The sequence below is a fragment of the Xenopus laevis genome, chromosome 1S (genome assembly GCF_017654675.1).
Source record: "Xenopus laevis strain J_2021 chromosome 1S, Xenopus_laevis_v10.1, whole genome shotgun sequence".
Lineage (NCBI taxonomy): Eukaryota > Metazoa > Chordata > Amphibia > Anura > Pipidae > Xenopus > Xenopus laevis.
Genome location: NC_054372.1, coordinates 158,009,215 through 158,034,196, shown reverse-complemented (window position 1 = coordinate 158,034,196; position 24,982 = coordinate 158,009,215). Strand labels below are relative to the sequence as shown.

General features: G+C 37.8%; 1 protein-coding gene across 2 annotated transcripts in view; it reads right to left on the bottom strand.

Moving 5' to 3' along the window:
* Positions 1–909: 909 nt before the first annotated feature.
* lox.S (lysyl oxidase S homeolog) overlaps positions 910–24,982 on the bottom strand; it is a 28,807-nt gene continuing 4,734 nt past the window's right edge. For both annotated transcript variants that reach the window (XM_018244295.2, XM_041580426.1), the window contains exons 2-7: positions 17,334–17,442; positions 12,359–12,496; positions 5,841–5,997; positions 4,535–4,630; positions 4,337–4,452; positions 910–2,512 (exon numbers count right to left, since the gene is read on the bottom strand). In XM_018244295.2, the coding sequence (XP_018099784.1) occupies positions 2,506–2,512; positions 4,337–4,452; positions 4,535–4,630; positions 5,841–5,997; positions 12,359–12,496; positions 17,334–17,442 (623 nt within the window). In that variant the 3' untranslated portion in view covers positions 910–2,505. The remainder of the gene's footprint in view (positions 2,513–4,336; positions 4,453–4,534; positions 4,631–5,840; positions 5,998–12,358; positions 12,497–17,333; positions 17,443–24,982) is intronic.

Here is a 24,982-nt window from a genome sequence, read left to right as displayed (position 1 = left end):
AATTTTTGTAACTAAGTTTTGGATTTTGTTACAAAAATTGATGAATTGGAAAACTGAATTAACCTGTATGGCATTGTAGCACTCTATAATTGGAATACAAGTTCATTAATTAATTTCTTATTGGGCACAACTACCTTAAGTACTGGGAATGAATTACTAGTGAATGTATATACCAATTAATTGAATAATCAATTCTATTCATTTATTGGCAAATTAATTCAGCACTGAATCACTTTATTTATTACAATTAAATTATCCACAAGCCTCAAGAGAGGATAGTCAATTAATTGAATTATTTATTGCACTGGCACTTTATAAAAGTGATTATTTGATGAGAACAAGGAATACAGAAGTAATTTAAGTCTGAGGATTGGCCCTTAGTGTTTATTTTGATTGAGGGGGGATACTTTCTTCTTTTTCTCTTTTTATACAAACCTGACTGTACGGACATAGGTAAGATCCCCTTTTCTATCAATCTAAAAATATCTGTCGTTAGATCAATTTTCCTTTCAATCCAAGACGTTGTTCATCACTATAACTAATGCACCATTGTCTTGTGCACCTGTATAGTGGTCTGCTGCTAGTCTAGTCCTGTTCCTTTAACAAGGCTGTATCTGATATTATCGACTTTCTACAAGCAGAAAAGGCAGTTTTGAGAAATCATTATTATTTTAATAAATCCCATCATTAAACTGAGTCAGATTTTCAGCTTTTTGCTGAGACTAACAACCCTGGAAACCTTAAAACAGCCTAACCTATCAATATCCTAAAACCCTCATGGAGCAACATATGAAGCATATGCAGCAGTGATGGGGAGAGAAGACTGAGCAGATACAGTGTCACAGCTTTAGAAAAACATTGTGAAATCTGTTGAGAAAGACGTGTAATTGGCAGAAATTAGACACGAAACACTTGAAATACTTTATTCAAGTAATTTTCCGATGAGTTTGCAAATCTACTAGAGGCAAGTAAAACAGAAAGGTGCATAAAGAAACAGGGTATAAATAAATGCTTTTTTTCTGAGTAGCAAAGGCATGAAATGTAAGCAAAGTACAAACGAAGGGAAAGCCGATTCTAGCGCAAATACACAAAAAAAGCTTTCTCTTTAATAGCATAGGCTTGTATGGATTCTTTTCAAGTTACAGTTCAGCACCGTTTTGACACTGTCCCATGTGGCAAGTATAATAAAAGTAAGGCTAATTCTTTGATTGGCAGAAGGCACACAACAGCTTTATTGTATTGCTTGTAATATTGCCGCTTTCTGCAGCCCAAAAAAAGTGCATTGTTTCATTGCTGCCATTAAAAATAATGTAAAATGTACCTGTAAAACTGGATAGCAGTCCGTCCTAAACGTATTTATAAGGCTCATTAATATGGTTCTCAAAGAACCTCAGCTTTGTGTATTTAGGAACTTAGATTTGGAAAATCATTCCCTGATCTTACAGAGATGAATCTATATTTTGTGTACAGTAATAATGCTTGTATAGGTAGTGCCCTCTTGAATGACACTTTCAGTTTTTGCTTTGGTACATTGTCACACACAGATGTTCAAGTATAAATTCAAGCAGAATCTCTAGATGTTATGGTAATATATATTCTTTGATTCAGTCATTAGAATCACAAGATAGCTTCATTTAAGCAGGGCCTATCAAGATTGCTTAGAGTGCTAATCCCCTATATTTATTTCGATATGTGCTTTAGTCAGAGCAACTCCGTTATGAATGCCTCTCTTGGTGACAACCCAACAGCCCATATAAAGCATTTGAGGAATCCTTGCATGGTCATCAATGGCTCCATGTTTGGTTCAATCATCTTGAGTAATATTCAATAAGGGGATACTCAGAGATGTAATTCAGTCTAAAAGGCACAAGTGGAAGAACCTGAAATTTGCCTAGTCCAAGGATCTATAATCAGAATAGCATAAGTGACAATGGTATGTAATCGCATTGTAATAACTATTCATGTTGGTTTTCCTTGGTATAACCCTATGAATTTAGTTGGATTCAAAAGTTCTGAATGGGCCCTTTATCCACCGACTTAACCTTACATGGTAACTGTGCTATGTGTATAGCATTTGTCACACGGATGTTTATATTTGTGTGTTCTGTGTATAGTGGCCTCATCTATGGGTCATGTCAGATTGATTCATGTACTTTTAGACTCCATAGAGGATATACAATCTAATATTCATTCTTTCAAGGAATTGAGAAACAAAAATAAATGTAATTATTATTGGCTGGTAAATAAACAGTTTTCTTAATGGTCACTTCTACGTGTAGGTGGCATTTCAGTTTTGAAGTGTCTGCGCATGGAGACCAGAACAAAAAAAATCTACAACTATTTGATGACTGATCATCCAAATGTTCCTCCTCCTCCCAGAATAGCACTAACTTTATGAAACAAGCTTCAAATCCAGTTGCATTTTCATGGAAGTCCATATGCTTTCACCTAAAAGTGTTTACATCCCAGTGATCTTTCACTTGAGTAGAAATCCTTGCTTTGCATTTAATAACTGCAAAAGAAAAAAAAAAAGATGAGTCAACATTTTTCAGAAATTTGCAAAAAATACATACCCTAGGAAAATTAATATAGTCTTTTTGTCTAAATGCTGTAAAATAACTTTTTCTGGGTATGGAAAGTACAGTAGTTGGCAAATGACAGTTTCACTGATCAAAATATACTTGATTTATCTAAATGGAAGGAACATTCATAAGAGAATTGCTTCTTGGCAGAAACCATTGAACATGGATTTTACAGAGACGCTGGCTTGGTGGTGGCTGCTTTTAAAGGGAATTTACAATAATGTTGCAAGATGTTTTACATACTAGATAGGCAGTCAGACTCCCTGATCTTCTTTATTAGGAACTCTAGTACTTCTAGCTTGGAGCTCCATTGATATATGGGATTGGGCTTTAAATTAAAGGGTAACTATAATGAAAGTGTAATATAGCTTCATAATACTGAAATAAGAAACTTTCTAAATACAATGAATTAAATATTCTGCATTGTTTCTGAAATAATCAAGTTTATTATCACTATCACTCTCTCAGCATCTGTTTCTCTTCATTGTCTCTTCCTGCAGTTGTCAGATATTCATTGACAGTTAGATCCAATGTATCTTATAGAAGAGCTTTCTTTCCTAGCAGATGTATTAGAGCTCATTCAAATAACTGATTCCAGTAGAAACAAAATAACTGCCTTTTGCACAAATTCTGCATGTAGAGAGACAGGATTTCTGGTAATTTTAATAGAGTGAGCGCTAATACATCTGCTAGACAAAAGGAGCCCCCCCCTATAAGATATATTGGATCTGACACCCAACTGCTGAATGAAGACAGAATGAAGAGAAACAGATGCTGAAAGAGGAATAGTGAACATAAACTTAATTATTTCAGAAATGATACAGAATATTTAATTGCTTATATTTACAAAGGTTCTTATTTCAGTATGCTAAAGTTTATATAAACTTTTCATTTTCGTGATAGTTCCCCTTTAAATAAATCAACTATTATTTTTAAAGAAAAAGAATTTTAGCTTAAAGGGCATGTAAAGTCTAAAATAGAATAAGGCTAGAAATGCTGTATTTTGTATACTAAATATAAACATGAACTTACTGCACCACAAGCCTAATCAAACAAATAATTTATGCTTTCAAAGTTGGCTACAGGGGGTCACCATCTTATAACTTTGTTAAACATCTTTGCAAGACTAAGACTAAGTGCACATGCTCGGTGTGGTCTGGGCTGCTTTGGGATCGTCATAAACAAAGCTGCTTGAGTTCTGCATGGCTGGTAAGTAAGGCGGGGGCTCCCCCTGCTGTTCATAAGTATGATTGTTTCCCTGCTCAGCAGTTAGGGACTGTCTGACAATTCCTATCCACAGCAGTAAATGAAGGGAGAATTTCACTGCATACAATCAGGTTTCTTATAAAAACAGTACACATTTTTTAATTAAAGTATATTGGAGATAGGTTTCTTTTTCATTATAGAAAGTAAAAATGGGATTTTATTTTTTTTGGCTTTACATGCCCTTTAAATATTATAAGTGCTTCAGAATACCTAAGTGGCATTTTATAATACAATTAGTTATAACTATAGGTGTAATAATTAACCTATTTCAGAATATTAGACTGGATCAGTTCCATCAGGAATTAAAAGAATATTTTACTGTTGAGTTCATATGAATAATGAGTTTCTGTACCATTCCTGTCAGCACGTTACTCGGGTTATGCCAACCCTTTTTGTACAACCCACCCCAACATCTGGCTTGGTATAATTCCTACCACGAACCCACACTCACGGCATTATGCTTATAGTTTAAAATAACTAATACTTACGTGGAAATTGTGCAGCTGGAAGTGTACACGTACTGACCAGTGTATCGTAGATCACAACGCACAATATTGTTGGAGTAATCAGATTCTGGTACCAGATAGCTGGGATTCACGCTGACCTGTTAAACCACATATAGTTTAATGAACCCTGACGCTGTGCATGATGCTTGATTTGAGCAAATGTATTAAAAAAAAACTTACCTTTAAGATATAGTTGCCAGGTTTTACATCTGTGATATCAATCCACTGGCAATCAATGTCTGCGTTATACGTATCATAACAACCAGGACTCAATCCCTGAAAGGAAAGAAACAAAGTAGAACACAAATGAATTTTGACTTGGAATCCATCCCTTCTGGATTGCGACTGTGAACCATCAATAAGGGAGAACCCATAACTGTAATGGGGCAGTTTAAAGGGATTCTGTCATGATTTTTATAGTGTAGTTTTTATTTCTAAATTACACTGCATATAATTCACTCTACCATGTAAAATTTCATTCCTGAACCAGTAAGTGTATTTTTTTATTTATTATTTTTATTAATTTATAATATTGGTGTGTAGGCAGCCATCTCAGGTCATTTTGCATGGTCATGTGCTTTCAGAAAGAGCCAGCACTTTAGGATGGAACTGCTTTCTGGCAGGCTGTTGTTTCTCCTACTCAATGTACTCAATGGCTTTTACTAATGAGTGCTGTTCTTAGATCTACCAGGGAGCTGTTATCTGGTTACCTTCCCATTGTTCTTAAAGGACCAGTAACATCAATTTTTTATTAAAAAATGTGTTAGTGTAGAATGAAAAAAAAACCCCACAAAGACATATTTAACTTTTAAATTGCTAAGTCTTTATTAAGAAATAATTCTGCTTGCACTCATCTTCAGAAAAGGTGATCTGGCGATCCATCGTGCGGCGCTTGATTTCTCCTCTCTGCTTTCCTTATAGGAGATAGCCAGGGAGGAGAAATCGAGCGCCGCATGATGGATTGTCGCCATGTCGCTTTTTCTGAAGAGGAGCGAGTTTCAGTAAGTTATTTCCTAATAAAGACTTAGCGATTTAAAAGTTTAATATGTCTTTGTGTTTTTTTTTGTTCTACACTATTGAATTTTTTAATAACAAAAATTTATGTTACTGATCCTAAGTTAGGCTGCTGGGGGGGAGGGAGGGGGTGATATCACTCCAACTTGCAGTGCAGCAGTAAAGAGTGACTGAAGTTTATCAGATCACAAGTCACATGACTGGGGGCAGCTGGGAAACTGACAATATATCTAGCCCCATGTCAGATTTCAAAATGAAATATAAACAAATCTTTTGAGAAACAGATTTCAGTGCAGAATTCTGCAGGAGCAGCACTATTAACTGATGCGTTTTGAAAAAAACATGTTTTCCCATAACAGTATCCCTTTATAGAGTGAGATATGTCGTGAAATGAGAAGAACTGTTTTCAGGGCCAACTCTTATAATTGGCTGCTTATAGATAACTAGCTGGTAAAGGCTGGTAAAGGCATACCTGTGTATGAGCTGTGCATGCAAACCGTCTGTAATAGCCATAATCACAGGAGGTATCTTCTAGGCAGAAGCTGGCTTTGTGGCCCTCAGCAACTCTTCTGTGACTGCTTGCGTCTAGCAAATCATAATGGCTGAACTCATCCATGCTGTGATAATGTCTGTTGGGTATTTCAATAAAGCAAACGCTCAGTTATGGGGAATATAAGGTTGTAAAATAAAGCAGAATGAAGTGTTCTGTTGGTATTCTCCATTATGAAATGATAATATATGTCCAGCAGGATCTAGACCATTTCTATCATTTGGGAGATATTGTACGGGAACTCATTTCACTTGTATATAACCTGCCATTCGATTAAAACAATATGTTGTCTGTTTCTCCCCATTCAGGCTATGCCGTATCCTATGTACATTTCTGCTCCTACAAAAAAAAATCTATTAGCAACATGTGGAATTTCTGCCCTTCTAGCCATGCTGCTTGGGGTTTAGCCATGAATGGAATGCCTTTGCTTTGTGTCAACATCTACTTTCCATTCAAGCTTGGTCACACTCTTCTTCTTTCTGCCTCTTTAACTCAGTGGAAAAGAACTGTCAGGCAAACGTTATAGTCATTGTGACAACATATAAATGTGCTGATTTCACAAGGGGCTGTGAGACTTCCCAATAATCATAGCAAGCTTATATTGTCTGCAGGCTGTATTTGCCATATATCCCATTTATTACAGCCTTTCCTACTGGGAAGCAGTTGGCAGTCACATTTTCCCAGAGAAGTAACAAGAACAAAAAAACACAGTCATTGTTCTCATTGCCTTTTATCCACTGGAGAAACTGATTTCATTTTAAAGGGGTTGATCACCTTTGAGTTAACTTTTAGTATGATGTAGAGAGACAATATGCAAATGGATTTCATTTTTTATTATTTGTGGTTTTTGAGTTATTGAACTTTTTCTGTAGCAGCTCTCCAGTTTGCAATTTCAGCGTTTTCAGCAATTTCATCAGTTGCTAAGGTCCAAATCACCCTAGCAGCCATTCACTGATTTGTATAAAGACCAGAATATGAATAGGATAGGGCCTGAATAAAAAAAATGAGTAATAAAAATATACATTTGTAGCCTTACAGGGCTTTTGTTTGTAGAAGGGGTCAGTGACCCCTCCCCCATTTGAAAGCTGTAAAAAGACAAAGGCAGCAAATAATTCAAAAACTATAGAATATAAATAATGAACAGCAACTGTAACATTGCTTAGAAATAGCCATTCCATAAATAAAAGTTATATGCTAAAAGTTAATGTAAATGTGAACCACCAGATTAATCAAGGTTTGCATTGAAAATTTGAATTTGAAATTCAAATTTTTTTAATGGTCAAAACTGTCAAATTCGAATTTTTTTAAAAAAAAATCGAATTTGATTTTTGAGATTGTTATCATAGAACTTGAATTCGACTATTTGCCACCTAAAACCTGCCGATTGCTGTTTAAGTCAATGCGAGAGGTCCAGCGATCAATTTGGAGTTGTTTGCAGCCTTCCTGACATTCGATTTTTTTTCAGAGCAAAAACTTGAATCGAGTTTTTAAAATTCGAATCCAATTCAAATTTTAAGATCGATTTAATACATCTGAGTTTACAAAGATTTAATACATCTGAGTTTAAAAAATTCAATTTTATTAATACATTTAGATTGGTCTAGTTTTGAATTTATGGAAGTTTAGGGAAGTTTTTAAAAACTCACATGAATTTGAAATTCCACCTTGATAAATGTGCCTCTACATGTATTCACATTCTGAATACAAAGCTAGGTATCTGACTTATTGTAAATGTAGATCTGTATTACCTCGTTATATATATATGTGTGTACAAGAGAGATCACAGAAGAGCTTGCAGTCTAAAAAGCCCTAGAGCAACAGTATCCAAAAAGTGTTTGTTGTTTTCATATTTTTACATTGGATTTTGTAATCTGTAGATCAAGTCACACATATCTGCAGAAGCCAAAGGGAAATTAATTTAATTGAAAGGCATGTCCATAACATTCCTCTCGGAATCCTCACACACTGCACGTAGCTCAAGGGGAGAGGACTGCACTGTGTAGTGACCACATTTTCACATTACTGAATAAAACCAGATGTTCTGATGCATTTATATAATTTCCTGTGCTAAAACTGTTGTAAGAAGAGCAGTTTGTAATACAGCATTTCTATTTTCAGGGTTCAGTGACAAAGGTTTGATGAAACCTCTTTTCACTCCAACTGGAGATTCCAAACAAGTGTGGTACTGTTTTCTGCACACAGATGTACCTGCCATTCTCCTCTGTCAGGTTTTTCAACTAAAATAGACATTCTTCATTACCATTTCATAATAACTGATACATTAGTAGTACCTTACATTAAAGGGAGATGTAAAGGTGAAATCCCATTTTTTTTTTACTTTCTTTAATGAAAAAGAATATCATCAATATACTTTAATTAAAAAATGTCTACCATTTCTATAAGAAACCTGACAGTATGCAGCGAAATTCCCCGATCGTTTTACTTGCTCTGACTGCTGCAGATAGGAAATTTCATTCGGTTCCTAACTACTCTGCAGGGAAAGGATCACACTTTCAAACAGCAGGGGGGAGCCCCCTCACCTTACTTCCCAGAACTTGAGCAGCTTTGTTTGTTTCCCTATAAAGCAGCCGATGACTGTGTAGAGATTTGTATCTGCAGACCCAGTGCAGTCTGTATATTCTGATTATTAATCAGTCTTGCTGTATCGGCTTCTATGGCAAAAATTATTTGACTTGTGCTGTTTTGATAATGTATGATGATCCCTAAGCTTAATAGAAATAATGCAAGCAAGACTGCCTTACGTGTTTAATGCGTCATTTCGCATTAAACACTCAAGACAGTCTTGCTTGCACTAACTCTGTGTGCCATTGAATTTTTTCTATTAAACCGTTCTTGTGAGGTGGCCGAGCCTCTACCTTTTGAGATCCAGGTATCTGGTGCTCGCCTGTTCATACCTTATTCTATATGCTAATGAGGCACCAGAACTGTGTCACTGTATGTAGTACATATTAGACTGGTCCTGATTTTCTTGTCTCCTGCTCTGTTCTGCCTTCCCTATGCTCCCTGTGTGTGTCATACTTTGCCTGCTTTTTGCACCCTGTGTTTGCCATACTCTGCCTGACCTATGATCCCAATGGAACATAAGCCTGGTATTTGTTCTGGGGGTTTGTTAGCATTTGGAAATTATTATTAGGGGCCCCTAAGGTGTTTAATCACATGCTGGGGTACTGTATTATACACAGGGGAAGAGGAGGCATATGGATTTAAGGGTATGTCTTAATATGACAACTTTTTCACATATGAGTGGCATCCTTGCCAACAGCCATCCATAATACAGCCCCCCCGTACCAGCAGCCATCCATCATACTGCCCCCCATACCTGTACCAGCAAGCTCAGCAGACATCCATTATACAGCCCTCCAGCAGCCATAACATTGCCCCCAATCTTTACCTGTGCCAGCAGCAGCCAAAAATAAATCTGATCACATCATATTGCCCCCAAGTATTTATGTACCTGTGCCAGTGCCCAGCCCAGCAGCAACAGCAAACATATGGCCCCCAAATCTGTACCTGGCTGTGCCAGCAGGAAGCTTCACACTTTCACAGTAATATAAAGAATGTATTCAGTTCAGTGCAACTGTGCAAGGCTGAGAGCAGCGAGAGCCACACCAAGCAGCCCCCCAGCTCTCTGCCTGTCTCTGCCACCCAACACATCAGTGACATCATTGACGCGTATACGCACGTCACGATGCACTGCCGCACCGCACAGAAGGAGCTATTACTTGCTGGCAAGAGGGAGAAGGTGAAGGAGGGGGATTCCACCCGACTGAGTGACCATGATTACTGAAACAAATTATTAAATAAACGCTTGAAAAAAAAGAAAAAAAAAAAAAAACCCCATTAAAAGTGCGCCCCTCAATTATGGCGTCCTAGACAGCCGCCTACTCTGCCTACCCCTAGTTCCGGCCCTGATCCCTGCAGTGAGCACCAACCATCTGTTTTTTTGGTGTGCTATTAATGTGGACATGGTCTTGCGGTAACATGGGTTTGGTTTAAAGTGGGTGTGGTCTAAAAACAGGGAGTGGCTAACATTGACTTCCATTATCGGCCCTCCACCATGTAGATTAGAAAAATTGCGGCCCTCTGTATCCATATAAATTGGCCAGCACTGGCATAAATCATTTGTTTTATTAGGCTTCTGGTGCAGTAAGTTCATGTTTATGTTAAGTATACAAAATACAGAATTTCTAGCCTTATTCTATTTTAGACTTTAGTTTCCCTTTTAAAGGAGAACTAAACCTAAAAATGAATAGGGCTAAAAATGCCATGTTTTATATACTGAATTTATTGCACCAGCCTTAAATTTCAGCTTGTCACTAGCAACAATGATCCAGCACTTCAAACTTGTCACAGGGGGTCACCATCTTGGAAAGTGTCTGTGACACTCACATACTCAGTGGACTCTGAGCAGCTGTTGAGAAGCTAAGCTTAGGGGTCATTGCAAATAATCAAGCAGAAAATGAGGTTGGCCTGTAATATAAGCTGATGCTACAGGGCTGAATATTCAATTCTGATGCTAATTGCACTGGTTTCTGTGCTGTCATGTAGTCATTATTCATATTAATTACTAATTAATAGCCTTATATTGTGACATTTCTATTCTATGTGTACTGTATATTGTGAGTTGGTCCCTAAGCTCAGAAAGTGACAGCAGCACAGAGCATGTGCAGTAAATCAGCAGAAAAGAAGATGGGGAGCTACTGGGGCATCTTTGGGGGCACAGATCTTCCCTACTAAAGGGCTGTGGTTGCCTTCTGCTGGTACAGAAGCGCAAAACATAATGTACAACATTTCTAGCCTATGTCTTTGGTTTAACTTTTCTTGTCCTTTAATGCTACTAATCATATTTAAACCCTAGAAACATAAAAGCAAGGTGATTTAAAAAAAATGTAATCTCACAAAGAACTGTTTTAAAAAAGACACAACTGGACGTGTTGTTGATTGTTTTCACTTCTTCAATTCCGGATTTGGGATAATAAATGGATCTTAACCCGGTATACTTAGACTATAAGCTCTAAGGGGCAGGGACCTCCTTCCCACTGTGTCTCTTACCACATAGCACTTAAAATTTTTTGCTCTGATATGATTCTGTGTATATTTAGTGTGTGATTTGTCTTCCCTGTGTATACTTTTAAATATATTGTACTTTTATGCACTGTCAGCACTGCGGCTCCTTAACAGAGCTTTACAAATAAAGTTATACATACATTATACAATTCTTTCAATTTTAAGCAGCATTTGTATGCATATATTTTACAGCATATTCCTGTCCTGTTATTACAATATAATGAACAACAAAAATAACCTATAAAGTATATAAATATTAATTGGTTGTGTCACAAGTTTCACATGATTCAAGGAAATCTAACGGGCAGATCTATCAAGGGTCGAATTGAAAATGCAAATTTTCGAATTTTTTTCTGGTCAAACTTCAAAACTGTCAAATTTGACTAGAGAGTTATTCAAATTCAATTCGAGTTTTTTTAAAAAAAAATCGAATTCGATTATCAACATTTATCATACTCTGGCCCTTTAAGAACGCAAATTCAACTATTCACCACCTAAAACCTGACGAATTGCTGTTTAAGTCCATGGGAGAGGTCCAGGGATCAATTTGGAGTTGTTTGCAGCCTTCCTGACATTTGAGGTTTTTTTCAAAGAAAAAATTTGAATCAGTTTTTAAAATTTGAATCGATTTCGATTCAAATTCGATTTGAGTTTTCATGTCAATTACATTCCTCCAAGTTTAAAAAATTAGATATTTTTTTTCAAATTTATGGGAGTTTAGGGGAGTTTTTAAAAACTCACATGAATCTGAAATTCGACCTTTGATAAATGTGCCTTAAATGTTATAAAACGAATGTAAACATTATATAAGATATATGCATAGAATCGGTTTCCATGCCTGTGGAAAAAACTTCGAAATTCGAATTCAAAAAGACCAACCGAAATTAAGTCGATGGTTTTGTTTGGGTCGAATAGGTCCGTTTTCGATCAAATAGGTCTGTATTCGGACGAATTTGAATCATACGAATCGAAGGAATAGCGCATTCGATCGAATTTGATTTGAAGCTTTTCCCAAAAAAAACATTGATTTTTCAAAGTCCACGAATTGACTCCAAATAGGTTCTAGGAGGTCCCCCATAGGCTAAAACAGCAATTTGGCTGGTTTTAGATGTTGAATGGTCGAAGTCGAATTTTTAAAGAGACAATACATGGTAAATATCGATATTCAAATTTTTGAATTTTTTTCAAATTCAAATTGAATTTGGACTATTCCCTAGTCGAAGTACACAAAAAATATCTCAACATTCCATTTTTTTTTTTATTCCAAAATTCACCTTGACCCTTAATAAATCTACCCCTATGTTCCTATGTTTTCACTGAACACTGAAAGTAGGGTGAGTAATGTGACTTACTGGTGACAGCTGTGCCATTCCCATGTGTATCGTGGTCTGCTTGGCAAGAAGTCAGCGGTTCCCTGGTTTTTGACTCTTTGTGGGAACCTGAGAAGCACTCGTTGGTCATAGTCTCTGATATCTGAGCGGTATGCTGAGCTGTGGGAGAAAACAGATACACAGGAGCACCTTTTGTAAACGTTTTCAAATAAAAAAACAATATAATTAACAGCAAGAGAGATATGTCCTTGTACCCTGCCAGTCGCTGCACTACTTTTTTCCCACTGTCATGTAAACTCAGTTCCACAAATCCCCCACTCTCTTGTTGGTGAAGCCCTGTGTGTGCTCTGGTTTGAGGGTAGGGAAGGGGTTCAGAGCAAATACCAACAGACAAAACTGATGCCAGAAAAACTTAATACTTTCTTCAATTTGTAAGGCAGCAGCAAATAAAATCTGTAAGATACAAGATGCCAGAACAGAAAAATCAGCAAAGGAATGACGTGTCCTCTGGGTCAGTCTTACAGCAGTATAACATCAGGTAAGTATTTCCCTATTACCTCACGAGGAAACTTATGCGACTTAAGAAAACGAAGCGCTCCGAGTGCCATCCCGCCAGCGATTTCGATTCTAGCCGACAGAAAGGCATTGTGGGGAGTCGCACGAAGAAGAGGCGATTTGTCACTGGGAGACTAATCTCCCCCAAATAGCATCACTGCCTCTACCCTCTAACTACTGAAAGCCCAGCTGAGATTTGGAACCCAAAAACACACACAGGAACTAGGCATTTACTGCTAACTAGGTGCTGCCATGCCAGTAGAGGTATGTTCTGTGGATTTCTATTCATCCATTATTTCCTGCATTTTATGGCCAGATTTATCAAGGGTCAAATTGAAAATTCAAATTTTCTAATTTTTTTATGGTCAAAACTGTCAAATTCGACTAGGGAGTTATTCAAAATCCATTTTTTTTAAAAAAAATTTGAATTCAATCTTCGAGATTTAGCATACTTGGGCCCTTTAAGAATTCAAATTTGACTATTCAGCTCCTAAAACCTGTCAAATTACCGTACTGTTTAAGTCAATGGGAGAGGTCCTAGGATCAATTTGGAGATGTTTCTGAGTTTTTTTGGAGTTGTATGGAATTTGAAACTAACTTGATTCGAATTTTCAGGTTGCTTAAATTCGTCCGAGTTTAAAAAAATTCTATTTTATTAATACATTTCAGCTAGTCGAATTTCGAATTTATTGGAGTTTAAAAAAAACTCACATGAATTCGAAATTCGACCCTTGTGAAATGTGCCTCCCCGTTTCAGCTCTTTCTTTTCCTGCTGCTTGTCCAGAAGACCATAGCCAACAATCTGTAGAAAAAAATCAAGGGTGGAATGTCACGTTTCCACTTGAGTCCGGCCAGCATGTTGCTCAGGGGGTAGCGACTACAGGGAGTTGCAAATGACTTTATCATGGCAATAGAAACTCCCTGTTTCAATACAAACAGAACTAGTGAGAAATAGTTTCTGACTAAATTAAACAAAATGAGTAAATTAATCAATTAGATAAGCATTAAGCTCCCAAGCTTTACATTTTTACTTTATTTCTAGGAAACTATTTGCTCATTCGTATTTAGTGATGTGATGATGATTAACAGTAAGAACTAAGAGTGTTTCTCAGTTCATGCACATTCTTTCTAAAAACAGAATTGCCAAGAGAAATATCGTTATGCAATGACCTTTCAGACATACTGGAGTCGAAAATGGAAGAAATAATGGAGCTTGCCCAGACCCACTGGTTGCTATCATAGTATATAGTATATATATAGTATAGGGAGGGGGTGTATTCACGCTGAGACTTAAATAATCGGAGGATATGGGCACATTATATGCTAGTGAATCAGGTAATGTAGATGCCCTCCAGTTAGTCTAATACAATGGAGACTAATACACTGGGACTGGTTCTACCCTGCCCTGAATCTGCCCGTGCAACACAACCTACATTTATGATGGACAATGTAAAGATAATCATAGGAGATGAAAAATGATTTAAACCTATTTTTAATAAATGACCCCAGCAGAGTGATAAGCACTTCCATTACTATTGTGTGACCTGCACCCAAACTATTTACGTCATACTAACTACTCTACTTTCTTGCAAATGTTTTAAGAGATAAGGGATTTTGTGGTGGACACAGCAGCACTCTAATGATAAGCTCTAACCCATATGTTATAAAAGTGGGGCACTTAAGCTGGCCATAGTAGCAAAGATCTGATAATTCGAATCCTCGAGCGATCGGACTTCGCCATCTCCCTAACCATTCAGATCAAATAAAGTAGTAAAAGAACAGATCAGCCAGTGTTCTGCCCCTGACAGCAATCGTACAAAAGTTATGTCCGACAAATCTGTTGACAGTCTTCCACTGTAAATCGTACGATCGGCAATACATGCAGAGATATTATCGGCACCCGACAGAAATCTTTTAACCTGTCCGATCTACCAAACGACCGGTTTGGACCCTCCACATGGTCTGAAAATCGTACGAATCGAGGATTTGTACGATCGGATCTTTGTGTCTATGGCCAGCTTAACCCATAGCAATCAATACGATTTTTGCTTTTAATCAGTTGACCAGTCAATGTTACATGCTAATTGGCTGATATAGGTGATTAGACCTTTACTGAACCTGGCACTTTTTTATGACAAAACCACCTGTGAGACTAACTACACATTTAACAGGAGTCTGGCTACACAGATGTACTTTAGTGTGTAAAATAGTGGCAACATATAGAAAACAATGTCCTCTGTAGCTCAATAAGAAGTAGGGTGACCATCAACTACATTTGATAGAGAATGTCTCCTCCCACTGCAAAAGACTCTCTACCAGGATGCCACAGAAAATGAATGGAGAGGGCCATAGGCACATAGAGGTGAGAAAATGGGAATGACAGGTAAATAACTGCAGAATATTCTACTTGGGGAGAAATTCAGATAAGCACAATATGCACAAGGAACAAACAGCTAACCATTTTCCAATTATCCAGAACTGGATCAGAAAGAGGAACAATGCCACTCATACCAATACAATACACACATCTTTCCACACTTTCCTCCTCCACCTCTTTTTCCATTTTTTTCTATTCTGTAGACGTGACTTGAAAAATAATATAACAAACAAATAATAAGAAGAAGACATCACAGCATCAGTTCTAGTTTTTTTTATTAGCTTGATTTGTCTGCATTTCTTACACTTAGGAAATGTGGCCCATGGGAGATATTCAGTGTCTACCATGATTGCACACTCAATATGGCTTCACTGATCTTTTTTTTTTTTTTTTTACAAAAAAACATTGGTTAATAGTTCTACTCCAGCAGAATTCTGTACTGAAATCTGTTTTTCAAAAGAGCTTTTCAAAAGAGCTTTTTTTAAATTTAATTTAGAAATCTGACATAAGGCTAGGCGTGTTGTCAGGTTCCCAGATGTTCCCAGTCATGTGACTTGTGCTCTGATAAACTTCAATCACTCTTTACTGCTGCACTGCAAGTTGGAGTGATATAACCCCTTTCATCCCCCCCCCTCACAGCCTTTTAAAGGAACAGTAAAGTAATGAAAATATAATATACTGTTTCTCTATGGTGGTAAAACTGGTGTGCTTGCTTCATAAACTCTTCTATGGTTTATTTAAACTGTAGCTATGGGGGCAGCTATTCAAAGCTGAAAAAGGAATTCTTATATACTAGCACTTATATGTTGTCTACTGTGTATCCTGTGCTTGAATGGCTGCCCACGTGGCTACACAGCAGCTTGTTTATATAAACTATCATAGTTTTCCTGTAGCAAAGATACAAGTTGTACCAGTGCAAAACAACAGTATATTATATTGCCATTCCTTTAAAACACTTTCATTTCTTTATGTTACTGTTCCTTCAACAGAACAATGAGAAGGAAACCGGATAACAGTACTCAACAGTAAAAATCCAAGTCTCACTGCAACATCTCCACTTACTTTGAGCAGGAGAAACAATAATTTATCTGAAAGCAGTTCTATTGTGCAGCTCTGGCTCATTCTGAAAGCACAAATGACCTGAGATGGCTGCCTACACACCAATAATACAGCTAGAAAATATACACTTGTTGGTTCAGGAATACAATTTTATAAAGTACAAATACTTTGTATACTACAGTAAAATGTTTAATTTAATCAAAGCAGTTAGTAACATATTAGGAGACAAGATCAACTTGTAGTTATATCATTTATAGTTATTTTGGGTGCAAGTAAATCCATGAGATTTTGCCTTGTGTTTTTGGCTGAAGAGGACACATTGTAGCTTGGTTGGAATATAAATTTTAAAATATTAACTTGTCAGGCTGTTTAGGAATCTGTGTAGCATGTTTGCTTTATGCTGATTCCTGGTGTTTTATTATATTTTATCTATCAAAAAACATATGAACAGCTGTGTATCCCCTACAGCAGTGATCCCCAACCAGTGGCTCACATGCAACATTTTGCTCACCAACCCCTTGGATGTTGCTCTCAGTGTCCTTAAAGCATGAGCTTATTTTTTAATTCCAGGATTGAAAGCAAGTTTTAATTGCCAAACAGAGCTTCCTGTAGGCTGCCAGTCCACACAGGGGCTACCAAACAGCCAATCACAGCCCCAATTTGGCACCCCCAGGGACTTTTCTCATGCTTGTGTTGCTCCCCAACTCTTTTTACATTTAAATGTGGCTCACAGGTAAAAAAAAAGGTTGGGGACCCCCACTCTAGGGATTATGTACAAATACAATATTTGTGATTATTAAAGAATAACTACTACAATTCCTTTCATCCCTGCTTCACAGCAAACAAGGCTGAATAGATTTATTTGTACCATGTATGTCAAAGCAAATAGAGTGTGGATGCTGTTTCATGGTTCTAGGTATTTTGTGCCCTAAGTTGAATGGGAACAAGATTTTCAGATAAAATACATTCTTATTTTAGTGCAATGCCTGTTACAGGAAGACTCACCTTGACAAGCAGTTTTCTTCAGCAGCACACCGCAGATTATACATGGACATTTTCTGCACATAAATTGAAGCCTGAATGTAGTAAGGATCTGGAACCAAGTCTGGAAGACCTTTAATTAAGAAAAACATGGTAAAATATATATCATAACAATTATACTACTTACAAGCAGTGTCAAGCTTTAAAGGAATTGTTCAGTATAAAACTAAAAAGTGGATAAATAGATGGGCTGTGCAAGATTTGCACAGCCTATCTATTTACCCAGTTTTTATTTTTACACTGAACTGTTCCTTTAACCACTTCAAAATCTGATCAAATATAATTGGTAAATCGTATCGCAAATTCTAAATGAGAGGGCTTGAAGTCAAATAGCTTATAAGTCCCAAGGAAGGCACATACACACTTGGAGGTGCCAGTACATGAGCAAATCAAGCTCCCCTCAATAACATATCACCGTTACGTTGTGCCATATGGTATAAGCAAATCACTGAATAAAACACAAAGACCTGTGTGTGTGCGTCCTTATGAGAGAGATTTCACTGGAAATAACTTGAGTAGGTATCTAATGACAAAGTGGCTAGTGTAAGCTGCTTAAGCAATACAATGGGCAGCACAATGCAATAAGAAACATGTGTGCAGCTAGGATGTGCAGATTAAGTGGAGAAAAATGTTCTTTTTTATTATTTGATAATAAAGAGAAACCATGTCTGCAATCTAGAATAGCAATGACACCTCAGTAGAAAAACTTGGGAAAAATAAAGAAACTTGGCAAGTGTAATAGTTTCACAGCCTTACAGCTAGTACCTGAGCTGAGAAAGCAAAGCAGTGCTGTGAGGTTGGTGGCTACCATGTCTGGCCAAGTCATATGGAGTGTGAAGTCTCCCAGGTGTTGATCTCCCAGAAAACATGCACACTAAAAGCCAACAGGGTCCTGGTTTGTAGTCCACATGCTCCTGGTTGGTGATCAACACTATGGAGCCAAGACAAAAGACGTGATCTAGCCAGACATGTCAGTCACACATTGTGCTACCACTTTCTCAGTCCAGGAGTGGCCAAACATGGTAGACAACAATGCCAGAGTGCTATTCTGCTTCCTAGGTTCAGGTGCTAGCTATATGGCTATATAACTATAAAAGTTGCAGTCTAACCATGGTTGCCATGTTTCTATACTTTCTCAAAGTTCCTGCACTGTGGCATTACTTTTATAAGATGCAAATGTGATTTATCTTATTAGAAAACAATGGATAGAAAAAAACTGTGAGGGAAAAGAGACTTTTTGCAGAGGTAGGGTGCACAGTTTTGGGCAATAGTCCTTAAGAGGTATATAAATGAGCTGGAGAGAGTGCAGAGACGTGCAACTAAATCGGTTAGAGGGATGGAAGACTTAAATTATGAGGGTAGACTGTCAAGGTTGGGGTTGTTTTCTCTGGAAAAAAAGGCGCTTGCGAGGGGACATAATTACACTTTACAAATACATTAGAGGACATTATAGACAAATAGCAGGGGACCTTTTTACTCCATAAAGATGATCACCGTACCAGAGGCCACCCCTTCAGACTAGAGGAAAAGAACTTTCATTTGAAGCAACGTAGGGGGTTCTTCACAGTCAGGACAGTGAGGTTGTGGAATGCACTGCCGGGTGATGTTGTGATGGCTGATTCAGTTAATGCCTTTAAGAATGGCTTGGATGATTTCTTGAACAGACATAATATCAAAGGCTATTGTTTATTTTGGAGGGGTTGAACTTGATGGACTTTGTCTTTTTACAACCCGATTTAACTATGTAACTATATAACTTTTATAAAATCATTAAGGGGGGATTATTCTTCAACACAGAAGCTAGCACATGCCTAAAGCAACTCAAGTCAAATGGAGCCTACTCAAGTCAAGCTCTCATGTGAGCGCTATAACGGAATATACTTTCAAGTTAAAACAAACCTACTCCCTCATATTCACTGTATAACGGATTGCTGACACTTTTGTACCAAAGGGCCAGATTCAATTCAGTGAGGAAAAAAATGTATCACGTGAAAAGTCATGGACAAGATTCAATTTGAGATGCAAGTCAATTTAGAAAAGCTTATCTCATGGTTCATCTTGTGAAAACTCAATTGAAGTCTATGGGGGAAAAACTGGAAATGAATTTGGAGAAAAGTTTTTGCTCCTCAAATTGAATATTGTCCCTGACTTTTCATGTGATAAAGTGTGAGATAACCTTTTCTCACTGAACTGAATCTGGACCAAAGTGTGGACAGCTCAAACATGTGACTCTTGGGACAGGAATTACCATAGAGGATCAGTCATTTGACTACTGTCAATTAAACACTCACATGTTATGAGATAATACAGAAACCACATGTCAATTTTGTCTCTCTGTCATACAGAATTTGGTAGATAAAATGCTGTATATTGCTAATATTTAGTTTATTTCGCAGAAATTTTATCATGGGAGCCTAACCAGCTTGGCCGTCTCTGCATTTTATTATAGGTTTGTGAAATACAAGAGTTTCCTCACTGTTTGGGGTTTTACAATAAAAAGAATGTATTGTGTTGCAGGGGCTGATGTGTCAGCATACTGTAAAAATTCATACCCACAAATACATTCTGGGGTCTCTACCAGCTAGGTACATAAGAAGCTGTAAAGTATAACTTTAAGTTCATTTTAAAAAAGCTAAATTGGCAAAACTTTGCAGTTAGTTTGGAATAGAAATACACACATTCTGAATTCTTTAGAAAGTGTAGTTTCCAAAAATATATGCATTTCTAGGTTCACTTACTGATGTTCTGCATGAAGTGCACACATGCCACACAGCTGGGCAATCTTACTCATACTGGATATGAATCTATTCAGAATAGTCATAACATTCATATTTTTGATAATTCTGTCTTTGTATCCAAGAACATGTGGTAGATAAGATGAACGATGAGAGATGCTTTGTGGAAATTTTATTTTGAGTGAATGTTTGGTTAATATTTGGAGAAAAAGCATAAATCTATCAGAATGTGTATTTACTACCCAAAAGGCAGGGAGTGTGTTTTGTCTGGAGGAGCTGAAGTGCTAGCCAAGAAAATTCATATGCCTTTTAGATGTTTTAGAAACCATATATTTTTGGCACAGTCTTAATTTATGTAACAGGTATGGAACCTGTTATCTAGAATGCTCAGGACCTGGGCTTTTCCAGATAAGGCACCTTTCTGTAATTTGGAGCTTTCTGAATAAGAAAGTTGGTACCTTTACCAACTTAATTAAAATGATATATTTGGGAATAATCTAAATTCTGTATCATTATTTGTATAAATAATGTGTTTTGACTTCAACTGCATATATATTTATGTGGGGCAGTTTTAATGTGCACCCAGTTTCAGCCTAGAATATTGTTGGAGCCTGTATCCTTAGTTTAGAATTCAATGCAGCAATATTCTGTCCTTGTTTAGATTGTCCAAAGATGTATGCTTCTTAAAACAGATGCAGTAATCATAACCCAGATCATCATTGAAAAATTGCTGATTTAGATGTTCCCCAAAGTTCATCCAGGGGAACTCATTTTAAACATCATTTCATACAATAACGCCATGAACTTTAAAATTCAGGAATAACTGCCCCATATAGACCACAATTATCAAGCTTATGAGAAAAAGGAAAGTGAGATAGTAAAAAATATGTTCCATTTTGTTAGAGATTATAATTTTGGGCCCATTTTCAAGGAGATTCACTCCAACACCAAGGCATAAATGTACCTCTCCATGAAATTCTCTTTGGAAGACTTATGGCAACCAGTTTTAACTTTTACCATTCCTGCAGAGCTCATGACCTGCAGAATGATGTAGTTCCATGCTGTATCCAGCATTAATAAAGCATGTCTATACTTAGTTCTCAAGTGAAGGACAGTCAACAGTCTGGTGACTGGGAACTCTACAAGCATCACAAACTGGAACCATTGGGATCCTTTCAATTGCTTATGATTTCACCAACATCATTGCAGAGAAACCAACCTGGTTAGGGTGAGACCTGAGGGAAAGCCCTTCATAATGCAAGAAATGCATTGTAAATCCTTCTGAAAACAGAAGGTATTTACATGCCTCTTGCTACACACACAGCACTGCCTTAATACCCAAAATTCGATTTCTCATTTTTTTCATAAAAGGCATTATGGGCAGAGACATCCAAATCATGCCTTTATATCCCTGTGACCAACTATGCATCCAGAACCACTGGTTTTATAGCACAGACACAGCCTAATAGTTCAGAGCCATATAATGCAGACAGCCGGTTTCAATCCTGTTAGATCTCATCAGTGCAAGATATTCTGAGTGGGTAGGACTTCGACAGTAGTGAAGCAAAGAAAACAAACTGGGTAGGGTGAGATGGACTAAAACCAACATCTATGAAATTCATCTTTCATTCTACTTAGTCTGACTGATTGGGTATGTGAGTCCATGAACTGACTGAGCAACTTTCTGAGAGACCAGACCCTGTAAGACATTTCTTGAGAAAGGCATTCGGTCCAATGGTGGTTTTCAAGGATCAGTCAGTTTCAAGATGCTAGGATTAGTTTAACTGTTCTCTAAAAGTGGCCATACACGTAGAGATCTGCTCGTTTAGCGATACTGCCAAACGAGCGGATCTTTCCCCCATATGCCCACATAAAGGTGGGCAATATCAGGCTCATCAGATCGTGGGCCCTAGGGTACAACGATTGCATCATAATGGAAGCTATACGGATTGCGGGACCGCATCAACAAACAGACTGCTGATTTTGAACCCTTCCCAATCTTCATCCGGCCAACTTTCAGCCAGATATCGATCGGGGAAGCCTGTCGGAGGACCCCACACACACGGGACAAGAAGCTGCCGGCCCGTGTATGGGAACCTTAAGGAAGGAGGAGTATGTACTGTTATGGTTGAGAATATTGCATTTAGTTCAATGCCTCAATACAAGGCAGACAAGGTCAGTTAAAGGAGAATTCAACCTGTTCGGAAAAAACCCGTACCCCCCACCCCATGTAGACCCCCCTCCCCCCAGGCTAACTACCCCACCCCCACCCGGGGAGATTCCCCATACTCCATACTTACCCTTCGGCGCAGATTCTTCCAGCGGAGTTGCACGCATCCATCTTCTGCAATCTCTGTAAGCTGACTGAGAGATCAGCAATTTCTGTGTAATTTCACGCATGCGCAGTTGTCGCAAACTGGCAAACTGCTCCAACTGCACATGCACAGAAATACTGATCTCTCAGTCAGCTTACAGAGATCGCGGAAGATGGATGTGTGCAACTCCGCTGTAAGAATCTGCGCCGAGGGGTAAGTATGGAGTATGGGGCATTTCCCCGGGGGGGGGTAGTTAGCCTGGGGGGAGGAGGGAGGGGGGTCTACCTGGGGTGGGGGGTATGGGTTTTTTTCTGAACAGGTTGATTTCTCCTTTCAGAAAAGATTAAGAGTAATGCAGTACAGGCATGAGACCTGTTATCCAAAATGCTTGAGACCTGGAGTCTTCCGGATAATGGATTTTTCCGTAATTTGGATCTTCATACCATAAGTCTACTAGGAAATCATTTTAACATGAAATAAACCCAAAAGGCTGGTTTTGTTTCCAATAAGGATTATTATTATTACAGAGAAAAGCAAATCATTTTAAAAATATGGATTATTTTGATAAAATGGAGTCTATGGGACAGGGCCTTTCCATAATTCAGATCTTTCTGGATAGCAGGTTTGCTGGTAACAGATCACAGATCTCCCAGATCTAGGGGAGGGTGTTGTAAGTAATGTATCAGTGTTTGCAGATGACACAAAATTATCCAGCCCAATTAATTCCATCCAGGATGTGGCATCCTTGCAACATGATCTTGACAAACTGGCAATCTGGGCAGCTAAGTGGCAAATGAGATTCAATGTTGATAAATGTAAAGTCATGCACCTGGGATGTAAAAATATCCAAGCCACTTATACCCTTAATGGGACTGCACTAGGCAAATCCATTATGGAAAAGGACCTTGGAGTCCTTGTAGATGTTAAACTTGGCTGTAGCAAGCAATGCCAGTCAGCAGCATCAAGGGCAAATAAGGTCTTGAGCTGTATTAAAAGGGGCATAGAGTCACGGGAGGAGGGGGTCATTCTTCCACTGTATAGAGCACTTGTAAGGCCCCATCTAGAATATGCCGTACAGTTTTGGTCTCCATCACTCAAACAGGACATTATTGTATTAGAGAGGGTACAGAGAAGGGCAACTAAGCTGGTAAAAGGTATTGAAAATCTTAGCTATGAGGAAAGACTGGCCAAATTGGGGATGTTCACGCTGGAGAAGAGGCGCTTAAGGGGTGATATGATGACTATGTATAAATATATAAGGGGATCATATAACAATCTCTCTAATGCTTTATTTACCAGTAGGTCTTTCCAGCTGACGCGAGGTCACCCATTCCGATTAGAAGAAAAGAGGTTCCGCCTAAATATTCGGAAGGGGTTTTTTACAGTGAGAGCTGTGAAGATGTGGAATTCTCTCCCTGAATCAGTTGTACAGGCTGATACATTAGATAGCTTTAAGAAGGGGTTGGATGGCTTTTTAGCAAGTAAGGGAATACAGGGTTATGGGAAATAGCTCATAGTCCAAGTTGATCCAGGGACTAGTCCGATTGCCATTTTGGAGTCAGGAAGGAATTTTTCCCCCTCTAAGGCAAATTGGAGAGGCTTCAGATGGGTTTTTTGCCTTCCTCTGGATCAACTGGCAGATAGGTAGTTAATAAACAAAAAAAAAAAAAAGGTTGAACTCGATGGACATGTGTCTTTTTTCAACCTTACTTACTATGTTACTATGTTACTATGTTACTATGTTACATACCTGTAATTGTTTTACTGTTTTTCTTTGGAAAGCTATGGGTCTTAGTCATACTACTGTAGATCAGACGATGAACAGTTTCTCTTAGCCCTAATAAGTCTATTAGCTGAAACTAATCATGAATCTCACTCATTTTAGTGGCTTCAGTCATAAGCACAGGGAGCTCTAAGAGCTAAAAGGGTTAAGATTTTATACTGCTGAATAAGCTGTGCATCCTATGGGTTTGGTCTAATTTTAAAATGTTTTGACATATCTCTGTTGTGTAGACACCATCAAGTCTAACACACAGTCCAAAATAGTATGCAAAAGGTAAACATTTCCAAGTATTTGTCATATAGGGCCAGGCCCAATAAGAGCGCAGTTTTATTGGGAGGTGTATTCATTTAACCAATAATGATTGTTCATATGAATGAAGTAAGCTATTTTTGTTCTATAAAACACCATCAATGTATTGGTACATAGGAGCACTGCCATATAGCATGTTGTTGTCTTACTTGGAGCCATGGACTCTGCTTCTAAGGCATTTAGATTTTGATTTTGAAGGTAAGTTTACTACTTTTTTCCAGAAGCCATAATGTTTTCTAAATTTAAGCCACATCAGAGTTACAATTTGATAAGCTTTACCAACGAATGAGAAATAGAAATCCACTCATAGACTGGCACTTTGCCCAGGCCCATCAACTTTTCATCTCTTCTAGGAAAGAATATATTGCATGTGACCCTGTATCAGTTTGTTTGAAATTCGAAAACATTCCCTGTTGATTAGCATTTGACAACAGACCTGAGTGCTTACTTATGTATGTTCATCTATCTCCC